At 37.9% G+C, this 19,073-nt stretch overlaps 1 protein-coding gene across 1 annotated transcript in view; it reads left to right on the top strand.

Annotated features, from left to right (window-relative positions):
• The window catches only part of LOC107750553 (homeobox protein aristaless-like 4), a 19,791-nt gene extending 2,186 nt beyond the window's left edge, over positions 1–17,605 (top strand). The window contains exons 2-4 of the mRNA XM_016566006.1: positions 11,418–11,728; positions 15,254–15,382; positions 17,004–17,605. Of these exons, the coding sequence (XP_016421492.1) occupies positions 11,418–11,728; positions 15,254–15,382; positions 17,004–17,321 (758 nt within the window). The 3' untranslated portion in view covers positions 17,322–17,605. The remainder of the gene's footprint in view (positions 1–11,417; positions 11,729–15,253; positions 15,383–17,003) is intronic.
• The last annotated feature ends 1,468 nt before the right edge of the window (positions 17,606–19,073 follow it).

Genomic DNA, 19,073 nt, shown 5'->3' on the forward strand with positions numbered 1-19,073 from the left:
CGGGGGGGGTGGGGGAAAAAAAAAAAAAGTGTTTTGGAAAATGGCTCATACCGACATACAATTACAAATACATATAGGCTAACACATTATAAACAAAGCATTGAATAAAATAAAAAAACATGATTCACCTTTCAAGAAGAAGAAGAAAGCATTTTCTGACATAGGCTAGGCTACACAGTCTCTTGGTATTTCCTAATAATTCAAGATACAAGAAAAACGCATAACACTGACTGAAATTAGAAAGGGCAAAAAGAATATCCTAACCACGCTATATCTCAATCTGTTATAGACATGCGACAATTCTATATGATATGGGTGGAAAGTGCAATAGCCTACGGGGTCACCTTATAGCCTTAGTTGTCAAAAAGACTTGAGGAACAGCATTGTAAAAAAAGACCTTAAGAACATGACGAGATTATTGTTAGGCATATTAGTGAAATAACAAAGAAAAGTGAAATTTTTTTTTTTATTAAAAAAAAAACAAAAAAACAGCAACACAATAACAACGGCATTAATAGTAACACTTTTGGAGATATAGGCCTACTAATTAAATAATTGTGATCGCATTCACATTTTCATAACGACCAAACACAAAAGCCATCATTCGTTTTCAGCTGCAGCTTTATGCGGCAACGCGCTGCATAATAAACGGATGACGCAACGAGATATCGACAGTCATTAGATTTAATAATGTCTGTTGTGCAGATGTTGTCAAACAAAAGTCCTATTTCCCAAACTAATCAAAACCTCTCTGACAGAAAAAGACCATGTGAGTTGATTAACAGAACCTTACAAGCCAATGGCAAAATTAGCTCGTTTAATTTTAAGTTAACCTGTTTTAATAGGAAACCCTTTACAATAACTTAAATGTCATTATTAATATAACATGATGTAATGCCTTACAGACCAGCTGTTGATTTAGATTCATAAAGGCCTGTGAACCGATATTTAAAACTTATATGAACCTAAATGTTATGACTTTTTAAAAAATATATATTCATGTACATTACCAAGGACCTTTTATGCATTGTTTGTTCATAAATTAAAATGATAAATTGTTACTTTGTGATTGGAAGAAAAGCAATTTTTTCAGCACGTACAATAATAATTGATCTGCTCACAAGGTATAATATTACTGTCTGTAATATGAAGAAAGTGTCAGTCGTAAAGAGAAGGATTTACCTTCAGCAGCTCATCATGCATAAAAAAAGAAAAAAGTTGAAATCAGTTACAAGTGCTGATGTTTTTAACGATATCCTGCTCTATTCGTGACTATTATTAAATGGTTGCTGCAGAATCCATGTCTTTGGTTGCAAAAGAAACTCAGCTCAAATGATTAGTTTATTTTTAATAAGGGATAATGAATGCATCATGTAATTGATCTAGAGGTTACTGAACACTGAGTAACTGACTTAAATTGAAAACATGTTCCGTCCATTTCAAAACAGATGAACGAGTTTATGATGTTTGTGTGCAATATTTATGATATTAATATGTTTGCAATGGACATGTGTAACTGCTGAACGCTGCCACAAACAAAACCCATTTAATACAAGATGTTGATCATATAATTAGGAAAAAGCAACTTTGAGGCACAAAGAATAATAATCAAAAGAATAATAATGAGGCTGGCCGATACAGATAACTACCTTTCATTAAAACAATGAAATTACAAAAATGTGTCTAATTTGAAAGACCATTAGGATTGTCAAATAGTAAATCATAATATAATATTCAGACCTGCATTTTATTTACAAGAACTTGTTTAAAGGTAATGACTCATTTTGCTCTGAAGAGACATCATTACAGCAACTCAAAAAGTGCAACATACAAAATGTCCTGTCAGAGAAATTTGTTAGGCCAAAATTAGTGATTTTTTGTAGTGGAGTGGTTTTATGAGGTGTGATGCCTAAAGAGGAAAGACAAGAAGTTAGTGAATAAATAAATAAATGCCTCTGTTTAAACCATGATACTTACCAGCATCGAGCGTGTCTTACTTAATTCTGTTTTTTAAAAGGAGCCACAGTCACAGACTAGACTTGCATCAAAGTCACATTTCCCCTGGGCATGATTATTTTGTCGAAGAGGGTATGTGGTTTTCAAAACAAGCTTTTGACTAATTCCTTCTTTGTGGTCAGCACCAATAACAAAAGAAAACGACACTCTTAAAAGGGAGCCCTTCATCACCTCTTCAGTGAAAGCCCAATTTTACCACAGCATTATCCACCATTTGCTAACACGAACACTAGCATTGTCCTTACAAAAAAGATCACTCATATAGGTCAAATGCACATGGACAAGGTTCCTGTTAATGTAGACTAAGCCCAAAAGCAAAGGGAGTCCATGGAATGTCAAAGGATGACGACTTCATACAACCTTGTAAAACAAATGCCTTGGACAAATACACAACGCGTCACCATCAAAGCATTTGCATTTGGCTCGAGATATTGATGGAAGAAATCACATAAACTTGCATTAATATTAACACTAGGCATCAATTAAGCATGTACTCACAGCACAAGTATCCACCGTAGATCATATCATGATGAACAAAGTACATAAGCAATTCAGTATTATAGGCAATTGATAGTCGATAGTATGGGCTAAAATATTTACAGTACAATGGTTTGGCAGTTAATCGGTTAGGGAATGATGATGGCTTGATTGACAGTCTTGTACAACAGGCAACATCACAACTTGTGTTTGGCTTGGTTATTGCTTCTTTTTCCAGTATTATTTTGGATTTTGGTGTTTGCGTGAATCAGTGAGGCTCAAGCTTACTCATAGTTTGGCTCTGCTGAGAGCAACAGCAAGACACTAAATATTATATTAGGTAAGGGAATGGCAAAATTGAAGGTCTTTGATCCAATCAGTGTTTGAGAAAACGTTTGCATAAAATAATAGTTAGTAATTACATAAAATTTCAAGAATTATGACTTTTTATATTCCTAGTTTGTGTACGACTGTTTCTATACATTCTAATTGCTTGCAAACCTTTTTTAAGCACTCTCAGTAAATCTAGCAAACTATGTTTTTTATGAGCGTTTGGCCAATATGATGAATAACTATATCAAAGGAAGTAGCTCAGCTGCATTTCTATAACGAGCATATACAAAACAGCAAGATCTTTTTTTCCCTTTTGTGAAACACAATTAAATACCGAAGGTAGGGATAAAAAAAATTATTAAAAATGTTCTAAAAATTACCAGAATTATTTTGAGCATTCACTTTTTTTCAGTCCTATTTGTCATGCAAATAAATAAAAGAAAATCATACAAATGAAAATTAAATGAAAAAAAAAAACAAAAACGAAAAAAGAGATTTTACATACTGTATATTTTGACATATGCTAAATATATAATAGTATAATAGTGATTTGTTGTACTGTAATTTCTAAAGAATATCAGTTACTGGTTTAATTTATATTTAATTAATGATACGTGTGTGAATTATTACCATGTATTATATGAATTTACTTAAGTAATAACTTACAATGTCTATAGTACTTGAACAGTACAAAATTAATGACAACATAACTATGAACAAAATATCACATGTAAACTTCCAAATATCACTACAAGGTATCAGAGTCATAGCACAAATTTCACATTTCATAGGAGATAAGGCCATCAGCCTAGTTTTGGAGCTGCAGTCTGTTTCAGCAAAGAGCAAGCATAAAGGGTGAATAAAGTCACAGAGGTACTGCACAACCTGAGGAAAAAAGGCCATTCCCATAGCCTGTTGATCTAAGGAGAGGTGACAAGGACTTGGGATCATTTTACCAGTTAGCTCAAAATTTGGCTTTACAGTTTACATTAGCTTCAGTCTGCTTGCCTGAACGCGGCACGCCAGCAGTATGCTTCAAAGACAAGGCCTCTATTTAAACAGCATAATCAAACCCCAGTAGATTCCTTCTAATGTGTCCTCAACTACTAGTGAACGGCTGAGCATTTGAGGCGAAAGCACATTTTTTAAGCAAACCCTTGTTTGGAAATTTGTTGCTTTAATTCTCAACTATTGATTTGGAACTTATTTATGACATAAAATGTAGACACACATTCTTTATTATTACTATTTTTATAGGGATAGTTCACAAAAATAAGAAAATTCTGTCACTTACACACACTCATGTTGTACAAATTGTGCTACAATTAACACTAGACTCCGCTGACTTTAATTGCATGATATACATATTCATATTTTTTTCCCCACAAAAGTTAGTCAGTAAGTCATGAGTTTAAAATCATGTAAGAGTGAGTAAATTACATGGGGGGGGAATGTTTCTGAAGATACTAAAACTGTAATATGTCTTTATGCTACATTACCTTTTGGCTCTTTTCTGTATGTTTTTTTTTTTTCTTGACATTATCTTAAACGACAGTGATTAGTTCGTTTTTTGTTTTTTTTACAGCATTCCATAGTGGTTGTTAACTACAACACTGCTCCAATGTGGTTTCTAATGCCATCCAGGAGATTCCAGACTTTACTGATGATTTGGGAAATGCAATGTCAACTGCTAAACAAACAAAACGGTACAAAATAGCACAATAAAAAATAAAAAGAGAGAGCAGTACAAGGCAAGCTGTTGCAACATGTTTAAAGTGATTTAATTCTGAAACCCTTGCAACAACAACAAAAATGCTCACTGAAAACTGTGATATATTTGTACCTAATGACGTTCCAAAAGAAAAGCCACAGCCGAAATCACCAAACTACTGCACTTACATAGAGTACTTTAACTCCCTATATTTTTCAGAAAACCACCAAATCTGATCTCTCTGTAATCATAATTGTTGGAAAGGCAGCAACCTAACCAAGTGGTGTTAGTAAAACCAGCAAAAAGACACCCCGTGTTTTATTTTTGACGGTGGCAGTTATGGATTCAAACTGCAGTTGATAAACTCATCCTCGGGTTTTAGTAGTCTTGAGTTCAAATACTTTTTGTCTCGGCACTCCAAGAGAGCCGGACGAGCTGAGCGAGCTGTGATTTATCGCGAGAAGCAGCTTAAAGGAAATGCTGTGTTTTCTTGCCCAGCATGTGCTCTTTGCTGCAGCCTGCTGGGATAAATCGTCCTTTAGGACTAGCGGTGTGTTTGGACTTCTCTGCGGATACCTATCAGATTCTCACTACCGAGCGGTTTTTTCAGTAAGCACCAGCTGAGACGCAACTCTCCCTCTAAAACAACTGCCGTTTTGTGTGTCATTTTGAATAGAGTCATACAGTTCACTCTGAAGTCCGAATCTAACACAAGAACGAGAGGTGACTCTAAAATGTAAAGCAAGTCAAAGGAGGAGACGTCCCTGTGGTTTGGTCGCTCTATGTTTAGAATCGAGCTGCTGTTGTCACATCTGCCTTTGACTATGTGATTTGCTCTGGTTTTGCAAATGGCTGCGTGTGCAGACGTTTACTAATGAGGCTCCATCTCTACTAATATCTTGTGGTGTCACGCTCACAATCACCAATAAAAAAAAATGGTTCACCGTTTCCATATGTCACCAGCCGGAGCCACTCTTCATATCACAACCTATCAATCTCTCCATGCCGTGTCCGTCTGTAAGAGCCTGAAATAATTAGATAGCGGAAGAGAAGTTCAGACTGTTGGCCTGGCTTCAGAGCACCAAGCTGCCTATTACAATTCAATCCATATTTTAAGCACCGAAAACAAACTTAATTACAGATAAAAACAAAAGCTTAGATGAGCAAACAGTCTTCCTCAATTTCCTTTACCATTTGCTTTCAGTCATAATAGAGATGAAACCCAGTCCGACAAGGTCTTATTTATGCGTTTTCATTTTTAAAACATTTTCAGGAGCTTTGGCGTATTTCACCATTAACCCTTCACAGAGACCCCAGGTAGCCTACTTTATAGTGTTTCTTTTATTTGCCTGCTGCTGACCCTAACAATCAGATTCTGTAAAAAAGCATAGAGGATGCCCTGCCGCTTTACAGCTAGTTAAATTACACTTTGATGTGTTCCCCCGTTTTCAGCTGGTACTAAATGACTGCCCCTTGTAGAGATCTGACCCTTGCTAACTCATAAGGTCGAGCACCGACATCCTACAAAGCCGGGAACCACTGGCGTCTCTCATCGAAGGCAAGGCACCTTTTTAGTGCGAGTGGGTCTGGAACCACTGTGTGAGCCATTCATGCATATTTTATGAAAATATATAGTGGTGCCCTTTTCTCATGATTTATAGGATATATCAAATGGTGACCTATTTGAAGATATTTTACTCTGGAGTCAGAGGTAAAAGGAAATGCTGTAAAATGGGTTTACAAGCCCCATTCTTGCTGCGCATACAGGTGTGAATCTACTCAGGTTAAAAAGCCAATTAGTCTTTTTCCTGAACCTCACCCGTCTCCTAACCTAGAGCTGAACAACTGGCAACTTCTGAGGTGACAAAGCCCTCCACGTTGGTACGACACTGCTGTTATAATATTTTTAGTGCGGTATTGACATTAGAAATCCAATCAGATTAGATGCCATGTCTGTCTTACCTCATTGCACTGGGAAAGCAAATGACTTCACACATCCCTCACTCTGTAAAGTAGCAGAAAAATGGATGTGCAGTCTTGGAATCAGTGTTATAAAAGTTGACGCACAAATAACTAAATGGAAAACACACAAAAAAACATTATATGTCCACATGGAAAATGGAATTACAAATAGAAAAAAAACCTCTGTCACCTGAAGAGAAATAAAATCCCACACTGTGCCAAAGCTTATATTTACATTTATTCATTTTTATCCAAAGCTACTTACAATTTGGGGAATACATCAAGTGATTCATCTTAAAGAGGCAAACAGACACAGAAAGTGCTCATAATACCAAGTTTCAGGCATTGTTCAAATAAGAAAGAAAGACTGCGGATTAAGTAAAGAGAAGCAAAGTTTTATTTAATTTTTATTACATACATAATATTTAATGCAACCTACACTAACATTTAAAAGATTGGAATTAATACTTTTACTCTTCAGTGACACAAATTGTTTCAAATATATTTATAATGACAGTAAAGACACTTATAATTTTACAAACAATTTCTGTTTCAAACAAATTCTGTTCTTTTGAACTTCCTATTCAAAGAGTTATGAAAAATGCATCACTGATTCCACAAAATATTAAGCAGAACAACTGTTTTGAATATTGATAATAAGAAGAAATGCTTCTTGACACAATACCAAATCTGTATATTAGAATGATTTCTGAAGGACCATGCATGAATGGAGTAATGGCTGCTCAAAATTAAACTTTGCCATCACAGGAAAAAAATTACATTTTAAAATATAAAACAGCTATTTAATAATATTTTATAATATAATATTTGAAAAAGTGAAAGAAAGTGAAAAGTGAAAGTGACATGTGGCCAAGTATGATGTCCCATACTCGAAATTTGTGCTCTGCATTTAACCCATCCAAGTGCACACACACAACGTGAACACACACCTGGAGCAGTGTATAGCCATTTTTGCTGCGGCGCCCGGGGAGCAGTTGGGGGTTCGGGTCTCACCCAAAGAGAGTGCTGGTCATTCACTCCCCTCACCTACAAATAATAATAATAATAATAATAATAATATTTTATATAATACATTGAATATTTAATAATATTTCATCATTCATAATCCTTCATAAAAAAAAACAGACTCAACAAACGAACAAACTGACAAAAAGTGTATATCAGACATTCAAAAACAACACTGTAATCAATAATCAGAAAAATCAGCAGTGGTCAATAGCAATGGACTATATATATATCACTGGTATAAACAAACACGCATCACACACACACACACACAAAATCTACAAAAATATATACAATCGATCTACAGCATCAAAGCTTACCATTTCACTATTATTTATGCAAAAGACTAACAAAATGAGTAATGGGTGCTACACCAAGTTAAATAATAGCGTAAAGCTATGCATGTAAAAAAAACAAAAATACAATAGATTCCTTGTTCTGAAAAAGTCAGTTTGGGCAATATTCAAAACATTTTATTTCTTCAGTACTGCTAAAATAATGTTCTCATTTGCATTCACTGGAAAATGTAGGAGATTTTTCTGTTGTCAACTGTGGTAGACATTTTTCCTAAAGCCATATATGATCTCATGAAATGTTGGTGTGTTACCGCACCACAAACAAGGTTAAACAGCAGGACCATGTTTAGCTCTGCACTTTTGTAGCAATCTTCAACCGCCACCCCCCTCAGAGCTCCGGTTCAAAACTTTTCGACTCTGACAGAAACATTTTGCCATGAGATTTCTTGCCTAGAAGGCAGGTCATGTTACTCACCCATATGGTGGAGCTACAGGGGCAGCCAAGTCTCTGTTCACCTTGAGCAGCGGAGAGCCTGGGTTGAACCCTCGGTGGACTACGAGACTGTCACAATACTCTAGGTCTGCCAAAAGCCATCAGTGACACAGGGTATAAACAAGAGCCTTTGATCGCTAGGCCCTGATTTCAAACAGGCTGTCAGCTTTTCCGTGTGGGGGCAAGAGGCGTGAGGCATCTGAAGGGACAAGCTGAAAATATTTATGTTTGAGCAAATTATGCTGCTCCCACTTGCTTAACAAGATGTGTCAGTCCTGGGCAAGAGGCAATGTGGGAGCCATTATACCCCCAGGCTTGGCTCCATGTCTGTCATGGTTGAGCCCACGGTGCCTGGAGAAGGCAAAATAAGGAAACAACCAAAAGGAAGCATATACAACCTGTTATGCCGTCAAGAACAGGAACGAGAGTTAAAGCCAGGATAGTTCACCCAAAAATTTAAATTCATTTAAATTTACTTATGTCGATTCAAAACTGCATGACATTTTCATCTGGGCCACATAAAGTCCAGTCAATTTGCAAAGTGAGTCAATTTGCAAATCATTGACACCACACAAGATTCACAAAGCCACAAACATTAGTTGTCTTGATCACAGTTCACATAGTGATTGGCAACTGAAAGAGTAGAACTTTATGGAGTGAAAGGATGGTTGTGCCAACATGTTCTAGTTGCACAAATTACCAGGGCCAGAAAAAATAGATATTTCAGCATGTGGTCGGGGCAACATGTATAGGGCCATACAACTATTTAGTGGGAGATGTGAAAGAGTAAAAAGGATTTCAATTTTTTTTTTTTTTTGCTTGGCGGTACCTTCAAAGCTACATTCTTGTGAATTGTCCACCCCTAAATGAACAGTTCACCCAAAAATTTACTGTTGTGCAAAACCTGTATGACTGACTTAATTTTGTAAAACACAAAAGATATTTCGAAGAATGTTCATGCAACATGCCCATACAATGAAAGTCAATGGGGTCCAAAACAACTTTAATTTTTTTCAAAATATTTTCTTTTGTGTTCTACTGGAGAAAGAAAATCATATATGTCAGGAACGACATGAGGATAATTAAGTGGTGACAAAATGTTTATGTTTGGGTGAACTATCTGCTTAATGGTGATATTAGTATATTAGTACCTTAAGGTATTAACAGGTAATCTAAAGGGGTAGATAAAATACAAAGGAGTACTTTTAAGGGTCCTACCCCAGTGACAAGCTGTTTACCATTTTTCTCCCAGCAGTTTGTCCAGGGGCACCCCAATACCTTAATCCAGCCCAATACATTACCCAACATGGTTCTGTGAAAAGGCCTTAGGAGCTGAGAAAGGCATATGTGCCAGTAGCATTTACCCATCAGCCCCTCAGTTTAAACCTGAGAAGGTTTTAATCAAGTCTCACATTAGAAAATGAACACATCTCAACACTGCATCACCTAAAATAACTTTCCGTCACTGAGTGTTGAGCTAAAGTAAGACATAAAGCTCAGGGTCGCCAGTGGATCACATCAGCGGGAATGTTCCCAAGGGCACTCTAATCCAGCTTTACACCCTATTCCTCCTTGCAGCCAAGTGAGCGAAACAGGGCGAGAGAGACGAAAGTCTGCCAGTACCGCCATCGATTTTGTGAGCATTATGATTTGAGTGAGCATGGCGTTCTTTGTAGCACAGAGCATAGACAGGTAACGAGCACTGAGAGAGAGCTGGAGAAATGACCTAATGTACTGGAATCCTCACATTCATTGATCTGATTCCTCCTTGCAGCCAAGTGAGCGAAACAAGGGAGAGAGATGAAAGTCTGCCAATACCGCCATCGATTTTGTGAGCATTATGATTTGAGTGAGCATGGCGTTCTTTGTAGCACAGAGCATAGACAGGTAACGAGCACTGAGAGAGAGCTGGAGAAATGACCTAATGTACTGGAATCCTCACATTCATTGATCTGACTGAATTTATGACCGGCACTCTGACTGGGGTTTCACAGCTGAGCTGCTATGTGTTTCCAGTGGCTTGACGCAGAAAATGACCACTCTAGAGTCTTGTAGCTGGGCTAGTGCGGCCTCATTACGAGCCAAGCTCCATTTTGCACCCTTGCCACAGAGCGTGTGTATGTTTGAGGCTGCGCTCATCAAACAGGGCTGCAGTCTTCGGATTGTGCCCAGGCGGGAAACCTGTAATTTTCTATCAGTCTGCAATTACAGCCACGGTGTCTGTTTCACATGAGCAGCTGATTTATGAGCTGAGACTGGCAGCCATTACCGCTGCGAGTCTGACATCAAGCCATGGGTCTTAAAGACTCTCTCATTCCAGACCCAATTATGGAATAATTCAGATATTGTGATTGAAGAACTATGAAGGACAACACTACATTGTCTTGCCCAATATTATATAGGCAATTCTTAGATAAAATACAATAGGTGTGTTTAATTTCTTAACATGCATTGCAGGTATAATGAATAATATCAATCTAGGTTAATTTTTACATTGCTCGATAATATATTTATTATAATTAAATTATGAACAAACATGGATTTAAGATGAACAACAGCATACATTAAAAACGCTGTAAAAATTGTACATTGTTAGTTCATGACACCCACATTTTATTGTAAAGTATAACCTATATATTTTTATTCCTAAATGTCACTGTGAAAATAGATTAAAAACTGGAATCACACCAGATTTTATGTATTTAATGTTTTAATAGTAAAATATATATATACAGTATGTTAATATAACTTGACTTAACATACATAGAAATGTGTGTATTATTATAATAATATAATATTCTCAAAAATATTTTTTTGGCTTAATTACTTAGTACTAATTTAAGTTATTGCAAAGTGTTCGTTTTCAAAACGTTTATCCTATGTAACAGCACCCTGGAGAGATTTTGCTGAAGAACACAATGAATATGGAAGAAGAGATGCTAATAATTTCATTAAATTTAAAAAATGTATTACATATTAAGACATCATTGAGCCAGCTGTCATTCTACATTCCAAAAATAAAATGTTTTGGTCGTGCAGAATTGCTTCCCTCACACCGCTTTCATAATTAATAACCCTTCTCTGTCTCTTTTTCTGTCTACAGGTAAAGACAGCACAGGGCTAACAGATTCTGAGTTACCCCAAAACAGTGATCCTGCAGGGATGGATGGCAGCTACCTCAGTGTAAAGGAGTCAGGAGTGAAAAGCCCTCAGCAGCCAAACTCAGAGCTGGCTTCTCCGTTAGACAAGGCCGAGGGAGAGAGCAACAAGGGCAAGAAAAGACGCAACCGTACCACCTTCACAAGCTATCAGTTAGAGGAGCTGGAGAAAGTCTTTCAGAAAACACACTATCCCGACGTCTACGCCCGGGAACAACTCGCACTGAGGACTGACCTGACAGAAGCTCGAGTACAGGTGCGAACCCTCCACATATCCATTACCAAACACAATTCTGTGTTTTAAATAACCTTTAACAGTGAGGCTAGACCACCACTAACTAATTTTAGTCCAGTTGTGGTCCAAAATGAGGGATGAGATTCAGGTTAAGACCAACATTTTATTTTTTAAAGTTGGTAAAAGAACAGTGACACCAGGAAGAAAAGATATTAAACTCCGCGCATTGACTATTAAATGTAAATAGAGAATACAGAGCAAAAGTGGCTGAAGTTGGCCATCACAAAAGATCATAAAGGAAAAATGGGCTTTCATATTAGCCATGTCCAGAGTCTGATTCTAGCTCGAGACGCTACCTGAACCTCTGTCTGGAAAACCAGAACCTTTATGTGACCCATCCCAACCCCCAACCTTACCCTACATTTGCATATAATCCCTCCAACACTACTGCTGCATTCCTGCACCGACAGACAGAACGGGAGATCCCTTTACCCGACCCCAATTGTGCGCTTTACTTAGAAGCCCTGGATTTACACTGTTTTTCTTTCATTAATGTCCCACTCAGGAAAGAATGTGTCCCTCCCTGCTCTCAAGGGTAGGTGAGAGAACCTGGCCTGAAGCTCCTTCATGTGGTGAGGGTTGCTTATGATCTACATACATGTAAACAACTTTGACTATAACTAAAGAATGATGAGAAACAACCAAAGAACTATGATGGCTCTGTTCCAGGGACGATGAACACTGTCAAATCTTTTTGGAACTTTAAAGTGTAGACTTTCTTCATCTACTTTAGGACAGCACAGAAAGATAACTATTTTAACTACACATAACAATAATGATAGCCACAGCTTTTTTTTCTTTTCTTTTTTACAGCAACACGAAAGAAAAAAAATAATTATTCAAGCAAGCTTAGTTAGGAGTCTGGTTTGGGTCATTTGCTGAACCCACCCCCTTCTTCTCCTCATCATTTCCTGTTGAGAATACAAGAGAATAAAGAAGCAACAGCACTGTAAATACTAATGTCTACACAAATTGGCTGGAATTTTTTTTTTTTTTGCCTTGCTTATCAGAGAAAGATTTGATAATATTAATATATTTAATAATAGAATATCTAGATACATATAGTCAAAGTTTAATGGCTTAAAACGGTCAACCTTTTCACCTAAAAATGACATTTGACATGATGACCACATAAAAATTACTTGGACATTTTTCCATAATTACAGTTCTGGAGGTTCAAGAAAAAAAAATAAAAAAAATAATGATTTTTAAGTAGAAGAGGTGAGCTTGAGTGACAACAGAGGCAGACCATCAATCCTCAAAACTACTCTGGACTTCAAAGCTGCTCTTTCCCCTTTTCTCCTGGGTTTAGTTCAGTGTTTCTGTTCTCTCTCCTGGTGCTGGACATAAATAAAGCTCCATAATAAGCCTCTAAGCTGCTTTAGCTGTCAACGTCTTTACCAATTACTGTGTTACTAGCAAGCATGGACAACATACAAAAGATTAAAAAAAAAAAAAAGACTTTTTCTGCCGTTTCGAACAGGTGCTGGTCAAAATTAGTTAACTTGTTAATATTGGCAGGCTTGAATTTATTCAGCAGCAACCACTAAAGGAAAGAATGACAGAAAATAAAGAAACCAAAACGGAAGACCAAGGTTGTGACTGAACTGAAGACCCAAATAACTCTCCATCTATGATCTCTCTCACTCTCCCTGTCAATCTGGTTCAAAGTTGAGCTTTTGGTATAAGCATATACTACACACCTCAGCACTGGCTCATCAGTATGAAAGGAATAAGTGAATATTTCCACCACTCGTCTACGTGCCTCTACCGGGTCGGAGAGTCAGATATGGAAAGCCAGGAGCTTAAGAGTCAGGAAATTAAACAGAGAATGAAAACAAACTCCATTTGGAACTTTCTTCCATCTTTCTTTTCAATCTCACAACTTCCATGCTTAGATTTATGAAGGGGAAGACAGTCTGAGAAAAAGATAAATATAAAAACAGGAATATAAAAGCTGGTGCACACAATGCATATTAAAAAGACGTTTTAGATGCCCAGACAGCATCAACAACTAGCATCATTTCAAAACAAACGAGGATACAAGGATGCAAACGGAGAGCCACAAGAGCGATGATGCCAGCTGAAAAAAATCTGTGCGATTCAGAAAACAAATGTTCTTTTTTCTCAAGGCAGTTAAGCTCTACAAACATATGATGTGGAGCCAAGGGACGTTGATGTCCACCACCACATTAAGTGCAAGCAGAGCTGAGGTGCTATCAGGTTACGCTGAGAGATAGGCTGACATGTTGCTGGCAATAGATGCAAACACCACAAACTGATTGACCAAAGAGCCATACCCAGATCCAAGTTCAAGCTCCGTGACGAATCGAGATTGCAAGACAAAAGAAAGTCTCTATTTGGAAAAAAAACTAAACTTTCCACTACACAAATCAATAAACAGATAGTTCTAAACAGAGAAGAGCCGGGATTAAAAGAATGGAATTTTGGCAGCTTTTCAGACTGCGACCCATGAGAAATCACTTTATGTGTAATTTGTTCTCTAATTCTCAGGTCTCCAAATAACAACCATCTATTCAGGGAAACAATGCATATTTCTATAGAAAAGCAAAGAGGAAAAAAGAAAGAGAGTGCACATAGTCAGATAAAATCCTGACTATTTTTTAAAGAAATAGTTCACCTAATAATAGTTCACTATATAATGGTTCACTATTTGTCACTATTTACACACTCATGTCATTCAAACCTGTGTGACTTTCTTTCTTTTACGGAACACAAAAGAAGATATTTTGAATAAAGTTTCAGACACGTTTTCTACATCAATGGGGTCCAAACCATCATAGGAGCCCACTGACTTTCATTGCATGATCAAAATATATTCGTGTTATGCACAAAAAAGTCATGCAGGTCCAGAATGACATGAGGATGAGTAAATGCTAGAATTTATTTTCGATTCACCTTTTCCTTTCTAAAAGCAGAGCGGCAATTTCCTAATCCATCAAAGCAAGCGTATGGTGGTGGAGGAGCAGGGGGACTGACACAGTTCTCTGAGGCCTCTGGCCCCGGTGGGTTCCTGCTTTCTCCTCCCTGCCCCCTGCTGCTGCTGATGGCTCTGATAGAAAAGAAACTCAGAGGAGGCCATCGCAGTCTGTCAGCTCCCACAACATCAAACAAGGGCCAGGTCTCACCGAACTGTTTCCAGGAAAATATGCTGAAATATAATACAGCCGAGGGGTTTCCTACATGAGCTCTAGACTTACAACTCAAGTGACAGACCCTCTAGGCACTAAAAAAAATTGCATCTAGACATTTGATACTAAATGAGTTACACGATGTGATCAGTGCATATATATGGTGTAATAATGGGAAGTTTGATGATGGATGTTAATCACTGTTTATAAATCTCCACTAAGACAACATTTCCTGCATATGATGTAACACCACTAGTGGCCAGTTAACATGAGGTCATTTAATCACTTACTAATGCGATATCCTCATGATTAAGGATTGATGTCTTGCTTGCAGGTGTGGTTCCAAAACCGCAGAGCCAAGTGGCGGAAGAGAGAACGTTTCGGACAGATGCAGCAGGTCCGGACACATTTTTCCACGGCCTACGAATTGCCCCTTCTCACTCGGCCTGAGAACTACGCTCAGGTATAGTACTGTCTTCAGTAATAGCTGAGAGTTAAGGAAATACCAGTAATGAATATTAATTATTATTATTAATGGTAATTATAGAAAAAAAAAATCAATCAACCATTAACAGTTCTTTTGAGGTGCATCTCAATTTGCGTATTTATGCACTATTCTATGCCGCTTTTTAATATAAATAGTGCCATAGTGTGTTCTCACTGAAAATTCCAAAAAAGAAAAAAGTGCGCTTAAAATCTCTGGAAGGTGCACTTAATTAACCAGGAAAAACAGACTCTGATGATGGATGACAAAATAATATATATAATTCATATAATTCATACACTAGATGGTTGGTCATCATTTGGTCCGGGATCTTTAGTCTTTTAAAAACAAGGGTTTCATTCATGGTTCTTTTAGTACTTTTAAGAAAAAAAACATTTACCGAAAACAAATGTAATTCAATTGCCAAATAATTTAAATTATAATTCGTTTTTAAATCTCAAAAAAGGTGTGACACAGGCGTGAAAACTGTCTTACAGTTTTTTTTACACTTTGCAGTCTTTTTAGAGTCAGCAAAATTCAAAATGTTTATCTTCAATTACATATTATTATATGAACAATCAGTAGCTCCACTGTTTTATGTCGCACACATAGTTGGAAACTGTAAGTGTTTTATTGCCTTAAAGTAATTTGTTCAAGAATCATACTTCACTTCTTGTGCTTTGTTTTTGATGCAGTAAATAGATTCAATTCATTCGGAGTCATTCATTAAGGAATCAGACTACACTGGTCACACTTTCGGTTTTATGATGTAGATTCAGTACCGATGTTGCAGCACCACTGAAACCATGTCAGATTACTTTACTAAGAATACACATGCGAGAACCGCTACTGGAACCAACTTATTTTCTTAATATTCATCATTACCCAACTGAATTAAGTTAACTTATTAAAACTTGGATTTGGAATATGGCTGATAAACATTTGGGAATATCAAATGAAAAACAATAGGAAATCAGATCTGTGTAACCACTGATAATTGCGGGACCTGAGGAAGCACAATGTCGAGGTCAGGTCACACCAGGGCTGTGGCCGAGAACGACACGCCTTCAGAGGAGAGCCAAAGAATCTCCTGGATTTATTATGAATATGTGGCCGGGTCGGAGGGCAGGGGTGGCTCTTTGGGGAGCGCGTCTGCAGCTGTGGAATGCAGCTTTGCTCACATCTGGGGCATCTCCCTGAGAGGGCTTTCATCTCCCTCCACAGCCCTCCCTCAGACCCCCACCTCCCCAGGCCCAGAGCAGAATACAGCCCTATCAATTCACTCTGTGCTCCCTCCGCTCAGCAGAGGAGGTTACTCTGGGTGTTCAAGGAACGTCTAGAGACAGGCATTCCTCCTCCACACTAGGCAAGCAGCTCCCACTCAGTACGGGACCAGATGAATGCCTCACAGCTCTTGATAAATCTCCACGTCGAGTACCACTGAGGATTCTGCACCTTCGCCAATGCAATATTTCAAAACAAGAGGAGTCAGACTTGATAAATGCTCTCATGACTATAAGTTACATTAATGTTATTAATGCTGAGATTGCAGAATGTAAATGCACTATACCTTAACCTTCTGCGTTCGTCTTTGTTGCAGATTCAGAACCCTTCTTGGATAGGCAGCAGCAGTGCGGCGTCTCCGGTGCCCGGCTGTGTTGTACCCTGCGACTCGATCACTTCCTGCATGCCGCCTCATCCACATGCTGCTAGCGGAGTGTCTGACTTCTTGGGTGTGCCCAGTCCTGGAGGTCACATGGGACACACACACATGGGCAGCTTGTTTGGGAGTCCAGGCATGAGCACTGGCATTAATGGGTACGATCTAAACATGGACCCCGACCGGAAATCCTCCAGCATCGCGACCCTGCGAATGAAAGCTAAAGAACACAGCGCAGCCATCTCTTGGGCTACATGACTCCCCCAAGTTCAGGACATTATCTCGAAGTCCCTCAACAAATAAGAGAAGAAGGAGCAAATGTGAACATCAGTTAGCCACAAAAGCATGACCTGGGAACAAGGAGTGCATGGATTGACAAAGAAAAGAAAAAGTAATAGAGATACCAGGAGATTTATTTCCATTTGAAGTCTAGAGAGACAAGAGAAAATCAGAGATAATAAAACTGAGAATGTTCTGGCTTTGAAACAAGAAAGAAATACAAGAAAGATGACAGAAACTTGACATCTGAATGCATACAAGAATTAAATGAAAAAGACCCCTGCACTTATCCGCAACTAGTGTCCCATTTGTAAACACATAAATTTATCTAAACGCATCTGGCTTCGTTTTCATCTCAGCATAATCAAAACCTGTTCAATTCTTGTTCTGTCACAGACTCCTTTTCCAAATATGCCATCTCTGCCTAGACAGTTCCAAAGGACTGACAATAGAGTTTCTCACAGTAAAAACTTTTTTTTGTAGGCTTTATCCAAACATATATGCAGCAGTAATCGGGGGAAACTGAACTTGCTTTTTATATTAACTCCCCTTTGACAAAATCCCTCATTGATCACACCTACATTGATTAGTTTGTTCATATTAATTCCGTTGGTCTTGTAGAAGTCTATCAACAATTTGAGATAAGTACTACACTTCAAACACTTGAGCAAAAGTCTGTTAGGAGTTGCGCATCAGGCAAGGTAGACTTAAGAGGGCAAGAAAAGACAGACATAACTGTCCCGCAGGTAACTAGGCACTCAAAGGAGGCTTCCACTTGCTTTGATGAATTGTGCCCCCCCCAGTACCAGTAGTCTCAGGAAAAAAAGGAAAAAAAAAAAAACAAGTGCTATCTGCTAGCGCAAACCCAATGTAATATAGTTAATCACTGTCTAATTACAGGAGGTAGTCACTATCCACACTGCAATCTATCATTCTCTTCTTTGCAACCACATTTCAATTTTTTCTGGAAGAAAAAGTCGTTCTAAAGCCGTTTGGGAAGATTTGACAGCCGCATACTCGATACAAATCTTGGATCCGTCATACAGACTGTCAAACTGATTTGTCAAACATAACTAAGAAATACAATCTACAGAGAATGAAGGATGCAAAAATAGGTTGAGAACGTTTTCTTTCTTTGTGTTTTGAATATCACGACACACTTGCATTTTTTTCAGTGAGCGTTGGTGCCTTAGCTACTCTGCCTTACTCCTGGCTATATAATATGTACGGTGTTGGGGCTGTCTGAAATTTGAGCCATGCTTCATTAATTTTTTGGCAGAAGTCCTCATTGCACCATCTCAAATGAAACTATCAATTTGCCAATCTGGGCATCATCCAGCAAGGCTCTGATTGGATGGAAGCAATACTGGGCTTTGGCATGTAATCACTGCCATTCCCATGCACAGAGGTGCCAGAAATATAAAGCAAGCACTATTGCACGGTACTACAAGCTTTCTGCTTTTCCAGAGTCAGATTTAGATCAGGTAAAACAAAGCTGTTTGAAATCTGGAGACGAATCTGATACGTTCTGCCCTTTGGAGAAGCCATTTCTAATTTGTAAATGAGAACCACATTTCCTTTCCTTCATTCTGCTGTGCAGCTTATCTAGATCCCTGGAGATACTTATATATACACACACAACTTTTTTATTATAATACCAGAGCAGTGACTTACCTGGTTTAAGGGGGTCACAACATGGAATCAAGTTCTGTTTTAGAATGACAAAAAAAC

The sequence above is a fragment of the Sinocyclocheilus rhinocerous genome, unplaced genomic scaffold (genome assembly GCF_001515625.1).
Source record: "Sinocyclocheilus rhinocerous isolate Xijiao unplaced genomic scaffold, SAMN03320098_v1.1 scaffold19, whole genome shotgun sequence".
NCBI lineage: Eukaryota > Metazoa > Chordata > Actinopteri > Cypriniformes > Cyprinidae > Sinocyclocheilus > Sinocyclocheilus rhinocerous.